Below are 20,765 nucleotides of genomic sequence, written 5' to 3'. Positions count from 1 at the left end.
AATCTCAGTCTTATCTTACGATCTGTTCTCTGTTTATAGTGCATTTCTGACTTTAGTTGAAAAAAATCGGTCAGATAATCTGTCAGACATCATTTCATTGTTTTCACTGATGATGTCATCAGTGATTTTGATGATATAGATGTCATCTGCTATGTCATTGATTATGTTATCAGTGATGTCATTCATGATGCTGATGTAATCAGTGATGTCGCTGATGGCGTCATTAGTAGTGTCCTCAATGATGCCATCAGTTTTGTCATCAATGATGTTGATGATGTCATGGATTATGTCATCAATGATGTCATGAGTGATAATGATGTGATCAGTGATGTCGTTGAGGACATCATCAGTAATGTTGTCGATGTCATCAGTGATGTCATTGATGTCGATGTCTTTTACTCAGGCTGCGTTCACACCACGTATATTTCAGTCAGTATATTTCAGTCAGTATTGCAACCAAAACCAGGAGTGGATTAAAAACACAGAAAGGATCTGTTTACACAATGTTGAAATTGAGTGGATGGCCGCCATATAACAGTAAATAACGGCCATTATTTCAACATAACAGCCGTTGTTCTAAAATAAAAGCAAATATTTGCCATTAAATGGCGGCCATCCACTCAATTTCAACATTGTGTGAACAGATCCTTTCTGTGTTTTTAATCCACTCCTGGTTTTGGTTGCAATACTGACTGAAATATACTGACTGAAATATACGTAGTGTGAACGCAAGGTGTCATTGATTATGTTCATGATGTCATCAGTAATGACATCAGTGATGTTATTGATGACGATGCCATCAGTGATGTTATCAATGATGTCCTCAATGATGTCTTTAGTAATTTCGTCAATTATGTTATCGGTGATGTCATCAGTGATGTCGTTTATTGTGATGTGCGGTTCTTCGCACAATCCATAAGCTTGGATCCTTCACATTCGATATATACCCGTGTCTTTTTTGTTCTAGAATCGCTTAATTTTATCGGTGGACAGTGTCATATGGGCGGAGCTTTACAGAAGTTAGCCACTCACCCCAGCAGGAGTTGGGGCCCAACTGCTGTGAAGCCCTGCCTAGGTGACACTGCCCCCCGATGAACTGAAGCAAGAGTAAGGGGGTGACAGAATCACTTTAAGCATCTACTGTTCTTTCGGTTTAATAATATTTTCTGATATGGCAGAAGTCTCCCTTAATAAAAAGCTGATTACAATGTGCTCCTCTTCTGGTATCCTAAGCTGCTATCTATGGGACATCTTGCCAATAAGGGTTCAAGTTCCCTGCAGCACCACAAGTGAAGTTAGACATTTAACATTGATGAGGACGCTGAACATAGGATCCATCCTCTATTTATCTAGAATAATTAAAGGGGTACTCCAGGCAAGAGGCCTTTTGTCAGTATCACTGGGGAGGGGATGGATGAAAACAATGATGTCCATTTACCTTCCCAGCTCCAGCGCTGGTGTCGCAACATGCTGCTCCAGTACCTCGGTCTCCAGCTACTCATGTCTCAGATGGGACATGAGGCGTCATGTCTCAGGTCCACTCAACCATTCAGCAGTTGAGGTGGGAACCGAGCCATTCAGCACTGAGTGGGCCTGCCAACATCCTGTCTGAGATGAGTGGCCGGAGGCAGGGAGGTGAGTGGACATCATTGCTTTCATCAACCCCCTCCCCGCCCATACTAAAATAAAAAAAAGGCCTCCTGCCCAGAATACCCCTTTAAGTTGATTTTTAGATACAAGCATTTTTTGAAACCTATTTGGGTACCTTTTTCTATACATTTTTCTAAAGCAGCACAGGTTGGATTTTTACCTGTCCACTTTTGATGCTGGTTTCATATAGGGCAATTTTTTTTTTTTTTTTTTTAAACTGCCAATTTTGGGTCAAGGCCTTTGTCCTTCTTGTTGGATCCCCGTCATGGCACAAAAACTGCAGTGGTAGTTTTCCAAAATACTTCCATATGTGAAACCAGCATTATAGCTTTTTTTTTTAAATAAAACATAAATGACCAAAAGGAGTGTGGTACCCCCTTATCCCACAATTCTATTCACATTTTTATGGCCAATTGTATTCTTTGATCTTTGTAGTCTCCATTCCACAATGAGTGGGCGCACAGTTTTAGACAAAAAAGCCCAATGATCATAAACTTTGAACATCAATTCTCATGCCTATGGCAGAGCTGTGTGCCTTTGGCCTATACAAACCTCTTCCATGTGGTCCCCCAGTGTAGCGGTATATTTATTGGTTATTCCTGTCTCAAGGATCACTAGGCTATGCCATCACTATGATAGGTTGAGATCCAACATTTGATATCCTCATTGACTTTATTAGCACCGTGGAGCTCCTGCTGTAGCCAGCAATAATTAAGGCCCTATTCCACGGAATGATAATCGACCGAATTCGGACAATATCGGCCATTACGGCTGATAATCGTCCCGTGGAATAGAAGGCAACGATCAGCCATCATTGTTCATGCCGGCTGATCGTTGCATGTTGAAAGACAAACGACTTGTACAGCAACGATTTGCTGCCTTCGCTCCATGGAATAGGAACAGCGGCAGCTGACCGCTGCTATATGCTATGGGCTGCCTGGACGATCTAGCGATCACTTTATTTTTAAAAACATACCATGGTTCGAGTGTGAAAAAAAGACTACAAAAACAAACTGAGTACCCAATAAGTTATAATTATTTTTATTCATGTTAGAAATTCTATCAGTGTTCGAACATTAATATTTAGAGAGTTTGTACAATTTCCATTTTCAATGTTTGAAATGTAAACCACACTAGATCACAAAAATGAAACAAACACATTCTGTATGGTAAGGATTATAACGCTCTCTCCAGGTAGTTAACCCGTTCCTCGCTGAAGTGGTTTAGCAATACCCACTGTATAGGAGTCTTGCTGGCCAACTCAAAACCATGAAGGGGTTAAGTGATATTATATGTCTGGTTTTTTAAAATTTGTGTGCACTGTACCCAAATTTCATGTCTTACAATGGTATCAATACATATAAACTCTTTAAAAATATACTTCTGTCAAAAAAAAGACTTGATCGCTACTATGTACACTACAAAAATAAATTTTCATATAAATAAATTATATGGCATATGTTTATCTTTGTAAATGAAATGACACAAAACCCACTCCTGCCAAACACGGCAGACAATGAGACCCAGTTTGAATAGTTTTTTTTCCTTTTAATTCCTTACTCTAAAAATGCTAGAGTCTTTAATGTAAAATGTTATATACTCTCTCTCTCTCTTTCTCTCTCCTATTTAACATTAGTAAGCACTCTATACAAATAAAAATTCCATTAAAAATAGCCCATAGCTGTAATAGTGTTTTTCAATAGAAATAAAAAAAAATATCCCTGCATTGTTTTGTTATAAACTGGCATGACAAATACTGTAAGAACACATTCTTTTTATACAAAAATATAAATATAAAAAAAAAAAAAACATACAAAGAAAAACATTGCCAGCTACCATTCTCCCTCTGCCAATGTGACTATAGGAGATATAGATAGATATATATATATATATAAATTTATTTATAAAGTCTATACTGTGCAGAAGGCAGCAGACACACTAACAAGGGAGCGGGGGAGATTTGGCCATGTAAGTGTGTGTAGTATGAGACTTGAGGATAGGGGGAATACAGCTTAGAGTCTATTATTATTAGCAATGCCAACACGTCATGATAGCACAGTGCTGCTCAAAAATGGCATCAGCAAGTACTTTAGTGATCAGCTTAATGTATCACCTGTCAGTCATCATTTATCTAATCGTATCCTGACAGGTTGAGAGGTGTACCTGTTTGGGAATTGCTTTACATCATAAATATAAATAAGTTATTTTCATATTTATAAAGAGTCAAATTAAAGCATTACTAAAAGTCTCCAATTATTCTTTATAGCCGCAACCACTCTAGGCAGAGCAGAAGAATAGGAACCTTCCATATTTGAACAGATATATGACATCCTGCCATACGGGAAGCTAATAGGTGAATCTAATACATGACAGATACTAAGAACTATTAGTCTCATGTCTATAGTATTGCATTGTATAGTCATATAGATTGGTCATACACATGGGAAGCTTCCAATGAGCAAATTCCGATGTATGGATCCGAATTGCAGAATAGTTGAGGATCACTGTGCCATACATGACCATTTGTAAAATGAAGGTAGTTTTTCAGGTTGTGCCATGAGGGTTTAGCTTTAAAGTGTATTAATGATGTGTATGCAGAACTTACACTGCAATCAAACAGGGTCCATTGTTTTGTTCCTATCTATACTGATGGCAGTGGACACGGAGACAATTGTGGTGGTCTCAGTGTGCTTATGTAACAATAGCTTATCATATGGAAAGGCAGCTACATATTCCTTGTTAGATTTGTTCTGAAAACTTGAACAAGTGCCTTAAAGTTTTGGGCTGTGTTCACACACTTGCAGTTTCATTGTGGTACTGTATTGTTTTAATGCAGTATTGCATCATTTCAATACTGCAATAAAAACCGCAAACATGTGTGAACACGGCTAATGAATATTCTTCAATGACAGAGCAGCATGCAATGCCATATACATGCACCGCAATCCACAATGGCACATGAAGAATGTATACAGTATATCAATGTACAAAATAAAAACAAAACAAATCTGAATTAAATTAATAGTATAAAGGTAAACTCTGAGCAAAACAACATATCTATGTAAAAAGAGGAAGGGAGGTAGATAGGGAAACCATTTACATTTTCAGAGGCAAAAAGGAATAGTAGCACCAACATAAGGAAAAAGTTAACGTAAGCCATATAAAAATGTATAATTCAATTGTTCCGTCCCCTTTAATCACTTGAAGTGCTTTTTATTACCAAAAAAAATTTAAAAAAAGACAATTTTTAGCACTTAGCTACTGGTGAATGAAAACACCCATGATAGCAAAGTAGCCCCTAAGTTAGAATGGCACCAAAGCAAGTTGCCAGTCGCCATCCCGTAAAACTACACATAAACGGGTATAAATAAAAGACTGAATTGTAAAGTCTGCAAATCACATTTGCTACTGAGAATGCAAGTCTCCTGCAGGTAAGTGCTGACGATGGATGGGAAAAGGCTCCCAACATTGCAGGTTTACATAAGCACACCAAGAATATACAGAACACAGTGGAACAGACTCTACAGTATCACATGAGACAGGTGCACACATCCAGACACGAGGACAGGCAAGAAACGACATTGGCTACGACAAATTCTTCATATCTGCCCATATTGAAAGAAAAAGAGATACTCACGCATAGCGTGTTTGAAAATTATCAGTAACGTACTACCACAGGGTTGTGATATGAACATTAAAAACAGGAAACCTTTACACGTATAAAATAACACCTATCACATAAGCAATATTTGCATAGAAATTATACAAGTACATTATACAATATTTAAGCAGCAGAAAATAAAAAAATACGCTGGACCTTATATCTAAATTAAAGTGTGGCACAATTCCTGTACATTAAGTAGAGAGGGCAAACAAGCTTAGCCCCATCTGTTAAAAGGAGTCAAAGGACTCCGCAGTTATACTAACTTTACATAGTTCTTTTGTATATTACATATGTATACACCTTTTAAATATTTATCCCAATATTTAACACATTTGTACAATAGATACAGTAATAATGAACTGTTTATCTTGATGCAGCATGTCCATTATAGACAACCTCCAGCAGCTTTCAGAACCAGTCTGGAAATTCTGTCCCGTCTTTGGCCATCAATGATTCAGAAAGCATTGACTCTGGAATAAAACAGAAGACGGCCTATTAGAACTGCCATGATCTTAGATGTATGTTGTTGTGCACACTACGGAATCCCGATGGAACACCCATTGCGGATTCCGCAGCTCACACCCGCTCGTGGATTCTGGCAGCCGTGCACATCTCCGCTGCTACCATAGGCTGCATTGTATGGTTTGCCAGATTCTGCCCGAAGAATGAGTAAGTTCATTCTTTGGGCAGACAGTGGAATGTGGCAAACCATAGAATGGAGTCCGCGAGAGAGTGCGAGCTGTGGAATCTGCGACGGGTGTTCCGTTGGTATTCCATAGTGTGCACATACCCTTATTCATCCTAGAAATAAAATGTCAGCTGTATGTTACCTTTGTCAAAAGAAGTTGTCTGACAAGATAGTGTCACCATTGTCAGTAGTTACACCAAGTTGTCTATTTATTCATAGCTATCCAAGAAGAACAGGGAAGTGTCACACACAGAGTTCTGAGAAATCATGATCCTGAATTGTTATTTCATATGGAATGTTAGAATTTAGTAAAACAGACATGATAGGAAAGTTGGCCCCATTTCAAAGCCTTCCTTCCAAATGTAAATCTCTTCATGGTACGTAAAGTTTTCTCTATGATGATTTTAAATACATTCTATAGGTTATTCACATCTGTCATTGTCATATATTAGTACAGGAACATTCCTTGGGGCCTCTAACAAATGTTGATACTTAAACTTTTTCCTCAAAGAATCACTTTAAGGGTACGGTCACACAACATTTTTTAGGTGAAAATATGGCAATATGATGATTGCGGCTTTATTTTCACCTTAAAAAGAAAAAATGTAGTGTGAATGTACCTTGAGGCTATGTTCACACTACGTAAGTGCTGCGGAAATCATGGCCATTGTTATAAGGGAATCACGTCCGGAGTGTACACACATAGTATACACTCCATCCGGGATCCCTAGCAGCGCGGTAGAAAACTGACATGTCAGTTTTCTGCGGCCACTATTCAGTTCACACAATAGAGCAAGCGGCTACGATATCTTGAGAAGTTTGCAGTTATGTGCTTCACTCCCTGCAATCTTTGTATTGCTGCATAACATGAGCCCTTTTATAAGTCTATGCAGGGAGATGAGGAAGCCAGGGAGCTGGGGATTGAAGCTTTCAGCCATGCGCTTCTACCAGCTAGATCAACTGATCAGTGTGGGTATGACCAATAAGATCTCTACTTTTATTTTTCCACATACAGGGCTGGTTGGGGTGTCATTTTTTGCCATGATCTCTAGTTTTTATTGGTATCATATTGGTGTAAAAGAAAAATTTTGATTCTTTTTTTATTAATTTTTTTCTAATATATAATTCTCTGCGATGTCTGAAGCCTTGTGCAATGACAGCGACAGTTTCTCTTTGGTAGCCTAAATGTTTTCCTATATAGTGCGAATACAATGCAATAATAAAATTCATATTCAAAATAAATCATAGGCGCCCAAAGCTTCAACGTTATTGACAAATATCCTACCTTATTTTGAGACATTCCCTCGTGTCCTTTCTTCGCATTCAACATCTTGCAGCTCTATTACTTCTACTTTAGAGTCCCTTCTCTCATAGCGCACATTAAAAGGCACATGAGGATCCTCGTAAGGTCCGTGGTCATCTTCGTGATACCCACTGTAGAATGGGTAGCTACCACGATTATTGTGGCTACACACTGAAGGGTGAACAGCAACAGTAACTGAAGCTGAAGCAGTCACAGTAGTAATAGGCTGGCAGTATGCAGGCCCTGAGGTACCTGCTGGAGCAAAAGCAGTTCTCCTATTGCTTTGTAAGTGTGGTCTGTGTCCTGAGCGATCTCTGGTACTAGAACCAACATGGTTCTCAGTAGAAGATTCAAAAGCATCCCTGCGAGGTCGATAAGGAGGTGGCCGTGACTGTTCCCTTGACTCCCACCTCTGATTCCTGTTGGGGCGCCACTGTTGCTGAGGCTTTGGGTCTTCGGGCGGAGTCCTCTGATTTGACTGGCTATGTGTGGCATCTGGCATTACAACCTGAATGAAAAAAATAACAATTAAATAATGTTTGTTATGACAAACTAGCAATACAAGACTTCTTTACATAGGTTCAACACTTTGTTCCGGAAAGCCCAAATGTGTTCCAATCTGCTAATAAATTATCACAATAATGTAATTAGAGAAAAAAAAAAACTCCTGATGCAGCCGTGAGATCAGGCACAGCAGTAAGGGAATTAAAAATCTGCAGGTATTTTTTCCGCATCTAAAGCTACATGGTATACAATCTGTAAACGTACCTTAAAAGGGCAACTATCGGCAAATTAAGACGAATCTAACCTGCTGATAGCCCCCTATAGCGCCGGGGACGCTGAGGAGGAAGGTAAGCCACATACCTTCCTCCTCAGCGTCCCCGGCACTGGTCCCAGGCGGTTAGGGATAATCTCTGCTCTAGAGCACTGCCGTGTCATTTGGCCCGTCCCCTCCATTGATTATTATTATAAGGGGTGGGCCAGTGCTCTGGAGTGGACTTTATCCCGACTAACAGCGCGGGACCGGCGCAGAGAAGGAAGGTAACACACATACCATTCTCCTCAGTGTCCCAGCCTATAGAGACTATTAGCAGGTTAGATTCGTCTAACCTGCTGACAGTTCCCTTTTTAAAAAAAATTTAAATAATTTGGATAAAACAAGAGCAGCACTTACAGAACACCTAGGGAAGACTGGATTTCTTGTGGCCTCAACAATAACTTGATGTGGGGGCGCTCCACTTCTTTGGGCTTCATACTGGTGAAATTCCTCACTAAATCCGGACACAGTAGTTTGTGAGCTTGACTCAGAGTCTGAAGAGTCGGACCCAGTATGTGTTTGTTGTTTCAACACTGGAAACCTCACAACGTTTGGTGGCGGTGCTAAAGATGGTGTGGGTAACCGGTCTCCACCATTTGCTGGGGACACCTGGAAAAACAAGATTTTTGTTACTTACTTAACCACTTGCACTATTTGTTGTTTTGTTTTAAAGCAAATGTGTATTTTACCAGAAAGTACCTAAGAAGCATTTAGAAATGTATTTCATAAAACCCTGCCACCCTAAAAAAGGGAGTCAATGTTCTAGAAGAAAGTTAGTTCCTGAGGGGACAACAAGTCACAGGAGCCAGGAAGCTAAGGTGAGCAGCAGCGACCAGGAGCCATTGGTACAGTAGCTACTGGGTATTGAGCAGGTAAGCAGCGGGACTGGGATCAGTCAGTACGACAGTTACAGGGTGAGCAGCAGGGACTAGGAGCATTTGGTACAGCAGCTACTGGGGATATAGCAGGTGAGCAGCGGGGACTGGGAGCAGAGGGTAAAGCAGCTACTGGGGATCGAGCAGGTAAAAAGCGGGGACTGGGAGCAGTCGGTACGACAGTTACAGGGAATCGAGCATGTAAGCAGCAGGGACTGGGAGCAGTCGGTACGACAGTTACAGGGGATCGAGTAGGTAAGAAGCGGGGACTGGGAGCAGTCGGTATAACAGTTACAGGGGATTGAGCAGGTAAGCAGCAGGGACTGGGAGCAGTCGGTACAGCAGCTCCTGGGAATCGAGCAGGTGAGTAGCAGGGACTGAGGGCAGTCAACACTACAGCTACTGGGAACCAGGGAGGTGAGCACCCTGAACTGAGAGCAGTTGAATCAGCAGCTACTGGTGAACGGGTGAAGAAAAAAAATTGGGCAAGAAATACCCCTCTAACATACATGCAATGTTAATACAGTTCATTTAAATGTGACACCTACCTCAGGATAAGGCCCAAAGAAAGAAAGGAGTACTGGAAGAAGCACCAAACCATTTAGTACCCCAAGAAGAGTTAATATTGCCAACACCGCAAAGAAGTACCTGCAAATAGAAAACAGCACATGAAGGGCCACTGTATGCCGCCAGGAAAAGATGCCGTTTATTAGAATGAAAACAAAACATGCAATGAACCAAAAACTACAGAACAGCACACATCCACAACAAAAAGCATCGGAAGCACTTTTACTATTGAAGTATTTTACCTTGAATGTTAAATCCCACAGTTCGCTCTTAGTTAGCAGAAAAGAAAATGGTTAGATTGTTACGACAACAGAAGGCTGGATAAATTGCTTCTATTCATGAAAGTGTAACACAAGAAATATGGAATGTAAAGTGAATAGAACACAATACTAGACTCCGCTATTCTCACCATTAACCAGAACCCAGAAAATGGTAACAAAATGGATAGAGGGGCTAAAGAGAATATAAAAAAAAATAAACTACAAGGGCAAAAGAGCCACTTCTCCCAAATGCTAATCCACAGTTTCTGAAACTTACTATAGCAATCTCCAATTAAGTCACTAGTTGTTCAGGTAAAGTCTCTTTTTTCTCCTATTTTCCTGGTCTCTAACAACTATATTCCTCCTGGAATTCAATGTGTTTCAGTTTTACCAAATAGCTTAAATTGCAAACCGTTTTGAGTAGAGGAACAAGCTTTTTGTAAAAGAAAATGCTTTCCATTCTATGGTATGCCCGAGCATTGTACGCAGTAAAAGGCTCCACAATGGCTGAGCTGCATTGCAGCCTAATCTTTTGTTGATCAATTTAGCATCTCTGAATACTCTTGTTTTGAGTCAGCCAATTCAAACATAAAGGCTCAAGTAATGGGGAAGAGGAGGGAAGTGCACAAGTGGATGCTGTTTCCCACCACTAAGGCTTATGGTCAGGAATTAGTCAGAAATACACTTCCATAAGTTGTTGCTAAGTTAGGTCTTTCTTCTAAAAGTTCATAAATGTAAAAAATAAAAAAAGAGAACAAAGAGGTGGCTGGCAGCAGTATATTTTCCCCTTCATTTCAAATAATTTAGGTGGAGGAACACTTCACAGAAGAGGTTAACAAAGGCTTGGCTGAGGATAGAGTTCTTGTTTTCCTTGTATCTTTTTCCTAGCAAAATCACAACATACAAATAACCTGGTTCTGTAAACATCTCTGAAAATCTTAACTCCATTAGTACAATGAACAAGCCAATGTCCTCTTCAAATGTAAACCAAGCAAAACTTTAGACTGGGATTTGTATCAACAATAGGCCCCAGAAACATTTGCATGTCATCCATCTAGCTCTAGAATAAACAAGGAGATTATATTTCAGTCTGCTTTGCATATACAATGTCTGTTAATTTACTCCATTTTAGTGGAGCGCATCGTTGAGCTAATCTCTCTGTCTTTCCAGAACTTTTGGAACATTGGTAATCCCCTGGAACAATGGAATAACATTTGATCACTCTACATCCAACCAAGAAAAGAACCAGATTTCTATTCAGCGCAAACATGTGTGTTGAGAAGTGGGTAAACCTGATGGCTCCCCAGCATGGAGAACTCCCAGCTTCACTGGACCATCTGGGAAAAGCAGCACATTCATAGGGAGAAACTTATTGGAGGGAATATAGAAAAGATGTGTGACTCTAACTACATAGACAGATGTACTGTAGGTAGGCACTGAAATCAAACTGAGCCAAGATGACTCTGATTTCCAATGTATGGGGGCCTCCCAACAGGAGATGCAGGATCTCCCCATGTCCGTCTAAAGCAGGGATCGGGAAACTTCGATCCTCCAGCTGTTGGGAAACTACAATTACCATCATGATGGTAATTGTAGTTTTGCAACAGCTGGAGGGCCGAAGTTTCTCCATCCCTGGTCTAAGGTGTTCACTGGCAACCTATAAGACTCCACACATGCCAATTTGCCACTCTCTACAAGGAGAAAGTTTGCCCCTTTAGTTCCATGACAAAGGCTTCTCCACTAGCCAGCCAGCACCCTACTCGGCACTGACAACAGGTGAGAACCCTAAAACAGCTGTCAACAGATGGGTTATTCTTTCTTTTGGAAGGGGTTTTGGTTTCACCAATAATCAAAATGGCCAAGCAATGATCTGCAGGGACACTATCTCCAAAAAAAGGTGCGCTCGCTTCCTCCTGGAGGAGATGCTCTGCACAATTTGTATGACTTTGCATACCAGATGGATCTGATGGAGTACAAGGGTCTACTGGTACAAAATGCATCACTATTATAAAGAATCCTCTGCATATTGTGAATATAACCATTTGTGAGGCATGTAATTTAGTGTTACCTATGAGGCCTGAGAGGCCTGTACCTCTCTCACTGATTTTATATATACCTGATATATCAGTTTGAAGCTTTTGTCAGTGAATACATTTGCTTTTCAAGGGGACATATGCACTTTAAACCTGTCATCTAAGCCAAACCGGGACATATTCATGAGTCAAGGCTGGTGTGGTGGTCTAAGGCTGCAAGGGACCACCAATGACTCATTCAGGCAGCATGACAACAGGCTCCCTTTAATATCAGATTAGTGGGGGTCTGAGCTTATGAGTATGAGCTATTGCACCAGGCCTGGTAAACAATGATGGGGGCTCTGATCTTGCAGTCAGCTGATCAGTGGGGATGCAGACAGCTGGATTTGATATTAAGGTCCCAGGAAACCACCAGCGTGTGTTCAGTTCAGCAGAACATGCATGTTTACAGCCATAGTGGGAGGCAGATAGACTGAGGACAGACACCGCTGGCAACATTATCTCATGATCGAATAGGAGCAGCTTGGTGGAATTCTACATACAAATTCCTACAGTACATTGGTATACAGTTACATGAGTCTTGTATATATTACACTACAACATGTATGAAAAGTTTAAAGGGGTTGTACAGGTATATAAGAAAGTAAATGGGGGGGGGGGGGGGGCTATACAGTTAGAAATAAAGTTATACCAACTTTCCCATTTCCTCACAGCTGCTTCTCTAACATGCTATGTCTTCCTTGTTCCTGTAGCATTATAAAAGTTAATTCTCAGCATTCACCATTTAATGCTTCAAAAGTTTTATTGTAGAAAAAATTTATCAAAGTTATACAACAGCAACAGGACGTTTCGGACTGACAGTTGAGGAAGGCTTGATGCCGAAACGTCCTGTTGCTGTTGTATAACTTTGATGAATTTTTTTCTACAATAAAACTTTTGAAGCATGAAATGGTGAGTGCTGAGTATGAACTTTTACTATGGAAATTTTTTCTTACAACGAGCACCACCCTTGACACAGACATGCCGCCTAAGAGACTATTTCTTCCTTGTTCTTATGACACGCTCTCACCACAGGAGCTGTCCCAGTAAGGGCACATTCACACCATGGAATCGGCGCAGAGATTCTGCTCAGAACCCCCGCCCACAGATTGTGCGCCAAATACCGCCTGCTATCTCTTTCAGTGGCAGGCGCCGATTCTGTAGTGTGAACGGTCCTCAGGGTCCCTTTACCCACACAGATTCTGACAGATTTTTGCAGCCAAAGCCAGGAAAAAGACTGAGATTTCTCTTATTTTCAAATGCATTGCTGGTTTTGGCTGAAAAACATCTGTCAGATAATCTTTTCTTTTTTTTGCACTGAACCTGGAGGCACTGCAATACCAGGTCAATGCCTGGAGAGGACAGAGCAAGCTCTTTTTCTATCTCCCTGTTCTAAAAATCCAGTTAATATATGGTCCCCAGATAGGGGACGTATCAGATATTAAACTGATAAGAACAGATACTACACTTGATCTTAGCCAAAAGGCCGAGAAGCGATCTGTCAGATAATCTGTGTGTGTAAAGGGACGCTAAGCCAATCACTGGCCGAGGCATGACACCGGTGGATTCAGTGATAGGTTAAGCAGGACAATTCCATGGGAACAGCACATGACAGGAACAAGCAGAGGCCTAGTGTGTCACAGCGACAGCTACATGGGATAGGGGAAGGAGAGAAGGACATTTTTTATTTTTATAGCTCCTCCAACCATGTATCATCTTTCTTTTATCCCCAGACAACCTCACTTAACTAGCGCACAAATAATGTAGCCCTGAAGTTAAATGACAACTTCCGCTGTGATACGAGTCTCTCATATAGTTTTAAAAACACGCTACAACAGATGCCCAGAATCTACATCTTACTGACATTAAGACAAAGCCAGCCATGTGTGTGACTTTCCTCAGTTTAGCTGCATACCATGAAATTAAATTTTCCAATCCACGTTACGACATATTCTCACACACATTACGTCCAGTGCAAAGTGAAACACCTCACTTACATTTACATGGATATGAGTATCTATTTTAAATAGAAGGAATTTCATTTGCCCATCCTCCATCAGGCTTTGTTCTTGCTTCCAGGCAGTCCACCACAATGAAGCAGTGTTACATCTAAGATTAGTCATTTTACAGAGCTCCACAGGTTGTTTGTAATAGAGAGGGATCTATTTCACTGCACTTATCAAATTCCCTTCAAAGAAAACCTCCCAGAGCTGACAAACTTACATTCTTAATTAAATCCACAAGAAAACAGCTTTCCTTTTAATTCCCCACAGAAGCCCCCCTAATGCCATCTAGGAAATGGGAATGATAGTGCTGCTGCTCAGCCACAAGAGCATTGTTCTGGGGGTTATATTATTTACCTGGGGCTAGAAGATAAAAATTAGCTAGGTGAACTAAAAAGTGTATCATGAGAGAAGGGAAGATATTTGACATACATTTCATTAAATATGTCATATTAGGTGAATGAAACACAATATAAATCACGCATTACCTGACAATAAAGTCAAATTCTGACCCAGCCAACATGAGGACTCCCAGTAAGGTGGACACTGCTCCATCAAGTACCGGAGCAAACATATGTTCCAAAGCCAGGACTGCCCTGCGGTTTTTGTCTCCAATCGCTGTGAGAAAAGCCTAAAAGGATCAAGATTAAATTGTGTTAGGTTTAATGAAAAGAACTGTGTTATTAAATGAATTGGCATCGGGTCCATGTGGGCTTGACAAGTGTAGAATATTACTGACCAGATTTCGAGCCCTGTTTTTTTGTCTACTTTACAATACGTGTCTGTAAGTTTTTGCCTGTTTACTGGCAAATATTAAGCAGGCCTTAGGTAAAACCTATTTGGTAATGGCAATTTTGTGGCAGGTTTTCCACTGTTAAAGCAGCAAGTGGATGTGCTTTGCCTTAAAGAATTGAGCTACAGCATTATAGATAGATAGATAGATAGATAGATAGGAGACAGATAGATAGGAGACAGATAGATAGATAGATAGATAGATATTCCACAAGATAGATAGATAGATAGATAGATAGATAGGTGCTGGAGGTAGTCAGTCCCTTGGCAGGGAATCCCAAACGGCTAATAGCGAAAAATGCACTTTATCCCACAAAGTGAAAAGAACAAACAGGATGCATCTTGTTTGTTCTTTGCACCTTGTGGAATAAACTGCATTTTTTTTTACCTACGCTGGTGTGCTGCAGACTCTTCGCTATTAGATAGACAGACAGACATGGGATAAATATTAGTGATGAGCAAACTTGCCAAAAGCTCGGGATTTGACTCCTGGCAGCTGGAGAAGTGGCTGTATCCATGTTTTCCGGGACTCCCTAGAGCTGCTTTTAACTTCTCCAGGCAACGGAAGTCAAATGCAGAGTGCAATGATTTAAAAAAAAATTAAAACAGAGACCCAGAACTGTGCAAAAGTTTTACGCATTTGTGGAAAAAGTCTGCAAAGTAAGGCCCCCTTCATCAGGGAACTGTCTGAATGGCTGCAAATTTTTTATTCTGCAGCAGAACAATGACTCCAAACATACAGCCAAAGTCATTAAGAATCATCATCAGAGTAAAGAAGAACAGTCCTTGAAATGATGATATGGCCACCACAGAGCCCATCTCATCATCATTGACTCTGTCTTGGATTACATGAAGAGACAAGAGGATCTAAGCAAGTCTACATTTACAGATGATCTGTGCTTAGTTCTCCAAGATGTTTGGAACAAGCTCCCTACGGAGGTCCTTCAAAACTGTGTGCAAGTAATTGTTAAGTGTGTGTGAGTGTGTGTCTATGTATAAAATAAATATATATATATATATGTGTGTGTGTGTGTGTAAATACATACACACACACACACACACACACACACACAGTGCAAATATTATAAATACTATAAACACTATAACAAAATATGTGTTCAGAAGTTAGAAGCTGAACGGTGCTATGTACTTACCAATGCCACATGTACAGTGAACTCTACCCCAATGCCCACAGAGGCTATCAGGATCACCACAGGCACAGCACTCAGCTTAATCCCAATGAGCCCCATCATTCCAAACAGCTCTACTGTCATAAGAGCCAGGACCATTACCTACGAAAAGCAACAAAACACATGTCAAAATTCCCTCCAAAAAACTGAAAACATGCATTAAAGTAAATTCACACTGCTGTCTACATTGACACATTGTAAGAAAGACAAAATACACATACACCAAGATGCTGTATGTCTGAAATGTAATATTCCCCTAATGCTGTGGCAGAATGTTTAACATGGAGAGAATGCCTTGCTGATTTTCTCCAGCACGTCATAGGTCAACTGCTTACAGTTCAGCGTCTATCCACAAGAGGGACTGTAAATATAACATATGACCTTGTTTGCCCTTGCATCAAATAAAGCATATAAAAAAGACATTTAGGTTAAAATATAAATGCTGGATTTAGGAATATGACAACAAGCATTTTCCAGGATATTTAATGTTAAATCCTTAGCTAGCTTTAAAAAAAAATGAGAAAACTAATGGGTGTCGGATTACAGGGAGGCCTCAAGGCTTTTAAAGGAACTAGGAAAGATTGCTATAGACAAAGCAGGCAGAGAAGCAAGTCTCACTGATGAATTTGAAATGGGGGGTTAAGGAAAAGTATTCTACAATATTGTACGGTACTGTTCAAGGCAATTTGGTTAACTAGTGATAGAAATAAGAACTATGCGTATAAGGAGGTGCAGACAAATGATGTATCCTCCTCTTCTCTTTAACATCTATTCCAGTATTACAGAAGCCAGGCCTAAAAGTTCACAATGATAAGGTTAGTGACTCAACACAACAACTTGGGGCTCTTTGTATGACATCTACCTAATTGTTGTACTATTCACTTATTATGGTGTCTGATAACAAGGGCTATTATAGTGGCCATTCCTTTGGTACACAGACTTATTGTAAAAAACATACTGATACCAGACTAACATCCACACATCTAATAACTATAGAGCCTAAATAAGCATGATAGATTTATTATTATTATTATAAATCTCCAATGGGGGAGATTTATCAAACATACTGCAAAGTAAACTGGCTCAGTTGCCCCAGTAGCAACCAATCAGATTCCACGTTTCATTTTCAAGAAAGTCAGTGAGCAATGAAAGGCGGAATCTGATTGGTTGCTAGGGGCAACTGAGCCTGTTTCACTTTACACCACGTTTGATAAATCTCATATATATAGTTTCTGAATGTTCAGAGCCTGAGCGATTAGTAGAACAAGAAAGGCAAAGTGCTATGCATAGTAAGCCCTCTCCCCACTCAGTGTGATGTGACCAAGATGAACTCATAATGTAATCCTATGGGGCAGTCACTCACAGACACAGAGTGGGGAGAGAAGCTTGCAACAATGTGCTTTTCTGCTTGCTTGTTCTAGTGATCTGCTAAGATCTAAACACAAAACACGTCAAAAACTTTTTTCCACAATGACAGGTCCACTTTAAGTAAAACTGTAAGATAAAGTGAATTTCTATCAATTAATAACGTCCTTGTACTTAAGGGAATATGTGGATTAAGTTTTTCAGGTTTACTCTGTAGCCGTGAACCCTCCCTTTCTTTCCCCTTCGAAGTCGAATAAACATATCATGAATGATGTAACATACTTTATTCCACCAGAGATCCAGACATAAACAAACCTTACTGGCTGTAGCAAGAGCTATGCTGAAAGGAATTTCTCTGCAACAAAGAACCTTATTAACTTACAATGATTCCAGCAGTCCAGGGGTTCAGAAGAAAGAGGGCACACACTAGGAATGTGCAGGCCAGAACCACACTGATGGACAAGAGCAGCCAGTGCCGCAGCCCAATGTATTGCTCCCAGAAGAGGAATGGGTAGCCATTTGGATAACTTGATACTCCCAGGCTGGTATAATTGTTGCAAATGGCTCTAACTTTCTCTATAGCTTCCACAAAATCTGATGTCTCTCGTAGTCCATTGAGGTAGAAAGGAAACTGGGCATACTCTATTGGCTCAGCTGCATGGACTGAAAGACAAATAAACACAAAGATCAATGATGGTAAACACCACGTAGAACATTAAAAAGAAGTGTATTGTACAGCTGATGCGCAGAGAAACCACACATACAGAAGGATTGCTAAAGCTGTTGACAATGACTGAGCCAGAGTAACATCTACGAAGATGAAAAGGTCTTTGTTTTAAGAAATTTAGAACATATGATCATTTAATAGTCTGGGAACCTTGATTTTCCATGCTCCTTTTATCGTGTAACGGTAACCCTAGATCTACCACAATAAGGGAGAAAAAAGCTAGATATATAAATTCCAGTCACTCATACTGCTAGCGTTCAGTTACTGTCGTTGTGTGTTCCAGACCCTGCAGGGTCATTCAGTTGACTTGCTAAACATGATTTGCCCTATTATAATCTCAACTATAAATTTTCATTAAGACAAGGTTTGGCTGGCTGCCACAAAGCTCTAGGGTTCAGATACAGTAAAGCTAGGTTTTTTTTTTTTAGCCAATAACATTTTTACCTAGAATATGTAAATTTCCTCAACTATCCCTTTCTTAACCTACACCCCCCCAAAAAAATACATGTAAGAACACAACAACAAAAACAACAACAACCACTACTATATTATTATTATTATTATTATTATTATTATTATTATTATTATTATGCGGGATTTAGTAACATATTATTTCATAAGACTCTACAGTTGGGGCAAACTGGGGAAAAAAAACACAAAATCAAATCTTGACTCTTTAGTAAATAATCAGCAAATAAATGATATATTGACGATGTGCTGACCTATAAGACATTTATTTATGGCTGAATGGAAAAGACATGATTCCCCCCCCCCTCCCCCTCCCTGAACAGAAAATGTAACACTAAAGATGGCTGTCAAACTAAAACAGACCAGTCTCGGAAAGTGTGTTAGATCTGCACAATATCATCCAAAAACAGAGCCAGGATGGAGGAAGCGGTTCATAAACAGTTTGAGGCTTGAGGCGAAGTCCTACTTACTTGTCCTGGTTTCAGGCATGTAGTCTGCTTTGTCATGGACCCACTCTGGAGGATGAGGGCGGATATTGGCCTGAGAGGCAGCATAGGCTACAGGGTCATTACTCACCCAGGCCGTTAAATAGATGTAGAAGGCATTTGGATGAATAATCCCATCTGCATCCACAAGACGCTGTTTAGTCAACTGTAGAAAAGATAGAGATGGAGAGACGTCACATAACAGAATTTCGCTCACAACATCTAATTTCTACACCAGTGCTTCTCAAACTTTTTCTAATGGAGCCTCACCCAACAGACCAAGGCAATGCTTGGGCCTAACTATCTGTGGTAAAAGTCCATTTAAAAGCTGAAAATAATGCTAGGGCTACCTTTAACCTTCTCCCAAGCTCTAGATACTAATAAATTTAGTACAAAATAAATTAATAATGTTGCAAAAAGGACTGTACAGATCAGTTACTTTGTGAAAACTGGCTCCTCAGCTGGGCCTCACCAACAACTGGGGGGCGCCTCACAGTTTGAGAAGCACTGTTCTACACAATATATTGTAACCGTGTATACATGTATTACATAGACTATAGGATAGAGAGATAGATTATAGGAGACAGAGAGAGATATGAGAGAGGAGATAGAAATGATAGAAAGGAAAGATAAATAGATTGGTATATAAGAGATAGATAGATAGATAGATAGATAGATAGATAGATAGATAGATAGATAAAGATGTGTGTAACTAGAATTCATAGGGTGCCATAGCAAATTGAGATGGATTCCAACACTTAAAGGCAGGAACCCAAAACAGTGGCATAAGTAGAGAGAATACACACAGTAGTGCTAGATAACAGAAAACCACCAACTAGTAATTCTCTACAAATATGTACAATGCACTTGGGCGGCACCCTTTAGCGTTTAGGGTATGTTCACACTGAGCAAAATCATTGAAATTTAGCCGCGGAGCTCTCCACTGCAGAATCCTGACTGTCTCAGTGTCAAACAGTGTGTTTATTGGAGCGCTTGTGCGCCTCTGCTCTCCGCTCAAAGAATTGACATGTCAATTCTTTGAGCGGAGGTGGGCAACAGACAGACGGGATTCTCTCCACCGCAGAATTCCGATTGTGCTCAGTGTGAACATACCCTTGGGCCTCACAGCAGTTGAAATTGCCTCTTTGCCAATACTTGCAGTAGAAAATCCTATAGATCAGTTTTTCCACTGCATGAACAGTATATAGTTTACATTTTTCAGGTCTCATCTCGTATAAAGAATGAAATGGAGCATGTTGGATTTTTTTTTTCACCTGTACCAAGTACAGAGGTAGCACTGTATAAAACAACAGTACTGTATTCAATGCCATAGACTAACATTCAATGGGAATTTTGGTCCCTTCCATTACAAAACTCTAGCACTAAAGAAAACCCATGTTTATTTCATGGTTACTGAATGAAATGTTCATTGCACACCAGTACAGAATACTATAAGTGCATCCTGTGAACAGTATGGAGAGTTCCTATGTGACTGGAGAAGTGCTTTTCTGCCAGCAACATTTCTCAGTTGGGGCCTCTCATTCAGGGCTGTTTGCTTAGCGTTACATAAGAGTATATAGTCCAGAAGCTCTGTATACTTATAGCCACATTGTCCTCCTTAAGTGATTCTAGTAGAAGTACGTCGGGATAGAACCATATGAGGTTGATTTGTTTTTCTTAAACAAAAATGATAAACATCTCTGTTTTTTAATTACCCTTGAAGTGAATGGAATGGCAATGAATAAACAGTTGCTGCATTCCAAAGAAATATGACTCCCCATCTAACAAAAACATTTCTCCTTTCTTTCCCTCTTCCCCTTGTAATTACACTAGCAACCC

General features: G+C 40.1%; 1 protein-coding gene and 1 non-coding gene across 4 annotated transcripts in view; both read right to left on the bottom strand.

Annotated features, from left to right (window-relative positions):
* Nucleotides 1-2,668: 2,668 nt before the first annotated feature.
* Nucleotides 2,669-20,765, bottom strand: part of PTCH1 (patched 1) — an 88,756-nt gene continuing 70,659 nt past the window's right edge. For all 3 annotated transcript variants that reach the window (XM_069961750.1, XM_069961748.1, XM_069961749.1), the window contains exons 17-24: nucleotides 18,912-19,092; nucleotides 17,629-17,909; nucleotides 15,846-15,983; nucleotides 14,388-14,530; nucleotides 9,546-9,645; nucleotides 8,480-8,731; nucleotides 7,288-7,813; nucleotides 2,669-5,784 (exon numbers count right to left, since the gene is read on the bottom strand). In XM_069961750.1, the coding sequence (XP_069817851.1) occupies nucleotides 7,289-7,813; nucleotides 8,480-8,731; nucleotides 9,546-9,645; nucleotides 14,388-14,530; nucleotides 15,846-15,983; nucleotides 17,629-17,909; nucleotides 18,912-19,092 (1,620 nt within the window). In that variant the 3' untranslated portion in view covers nucleotides 2,669-5,784; nucleotide 7,288. The remainder of the gene's footprint in view (nucleotides 5,785-7,287; nucleotides 7,814-8,479; nucleotides 8,732-9,545; nucleotides 9,646-14,387; nucleotides 14,531-15,845; nucleotides 15,984-17,628; nucleotides 17,910-18,911; nucleotides 19,093-20,765) is intronic.
* LOC138787631 (U2 spliceosomal RNA) lies at nucleotides 13,204-13,394 on the bottom strand. Its single transcript, XR_011362397.1, has one exon. It is a non-coding gene; the product is annotated as a U2 spliceosomal RNA (small nuclear RNA).

Source organism: Dendropsophus ebraccatus, chromosome 3, assembly GCF_027789765.1.
Source record: "Dendropsophus ebraccatus isolate aDenEbr1 chromosome 3, aDenEbr1.pat, whole genome shotgun sequence".
Taxonomy (NCBI): domain Eukaryota; kingdom Metazoa; phylum Chordata; class Amphibia; order Anura; family Hylidae; genus Dendropsophus; species Dendropsophus ebraccatus.
This window is presented reverse-complemented; position numbering and strand designations above follow the sequence as displayed.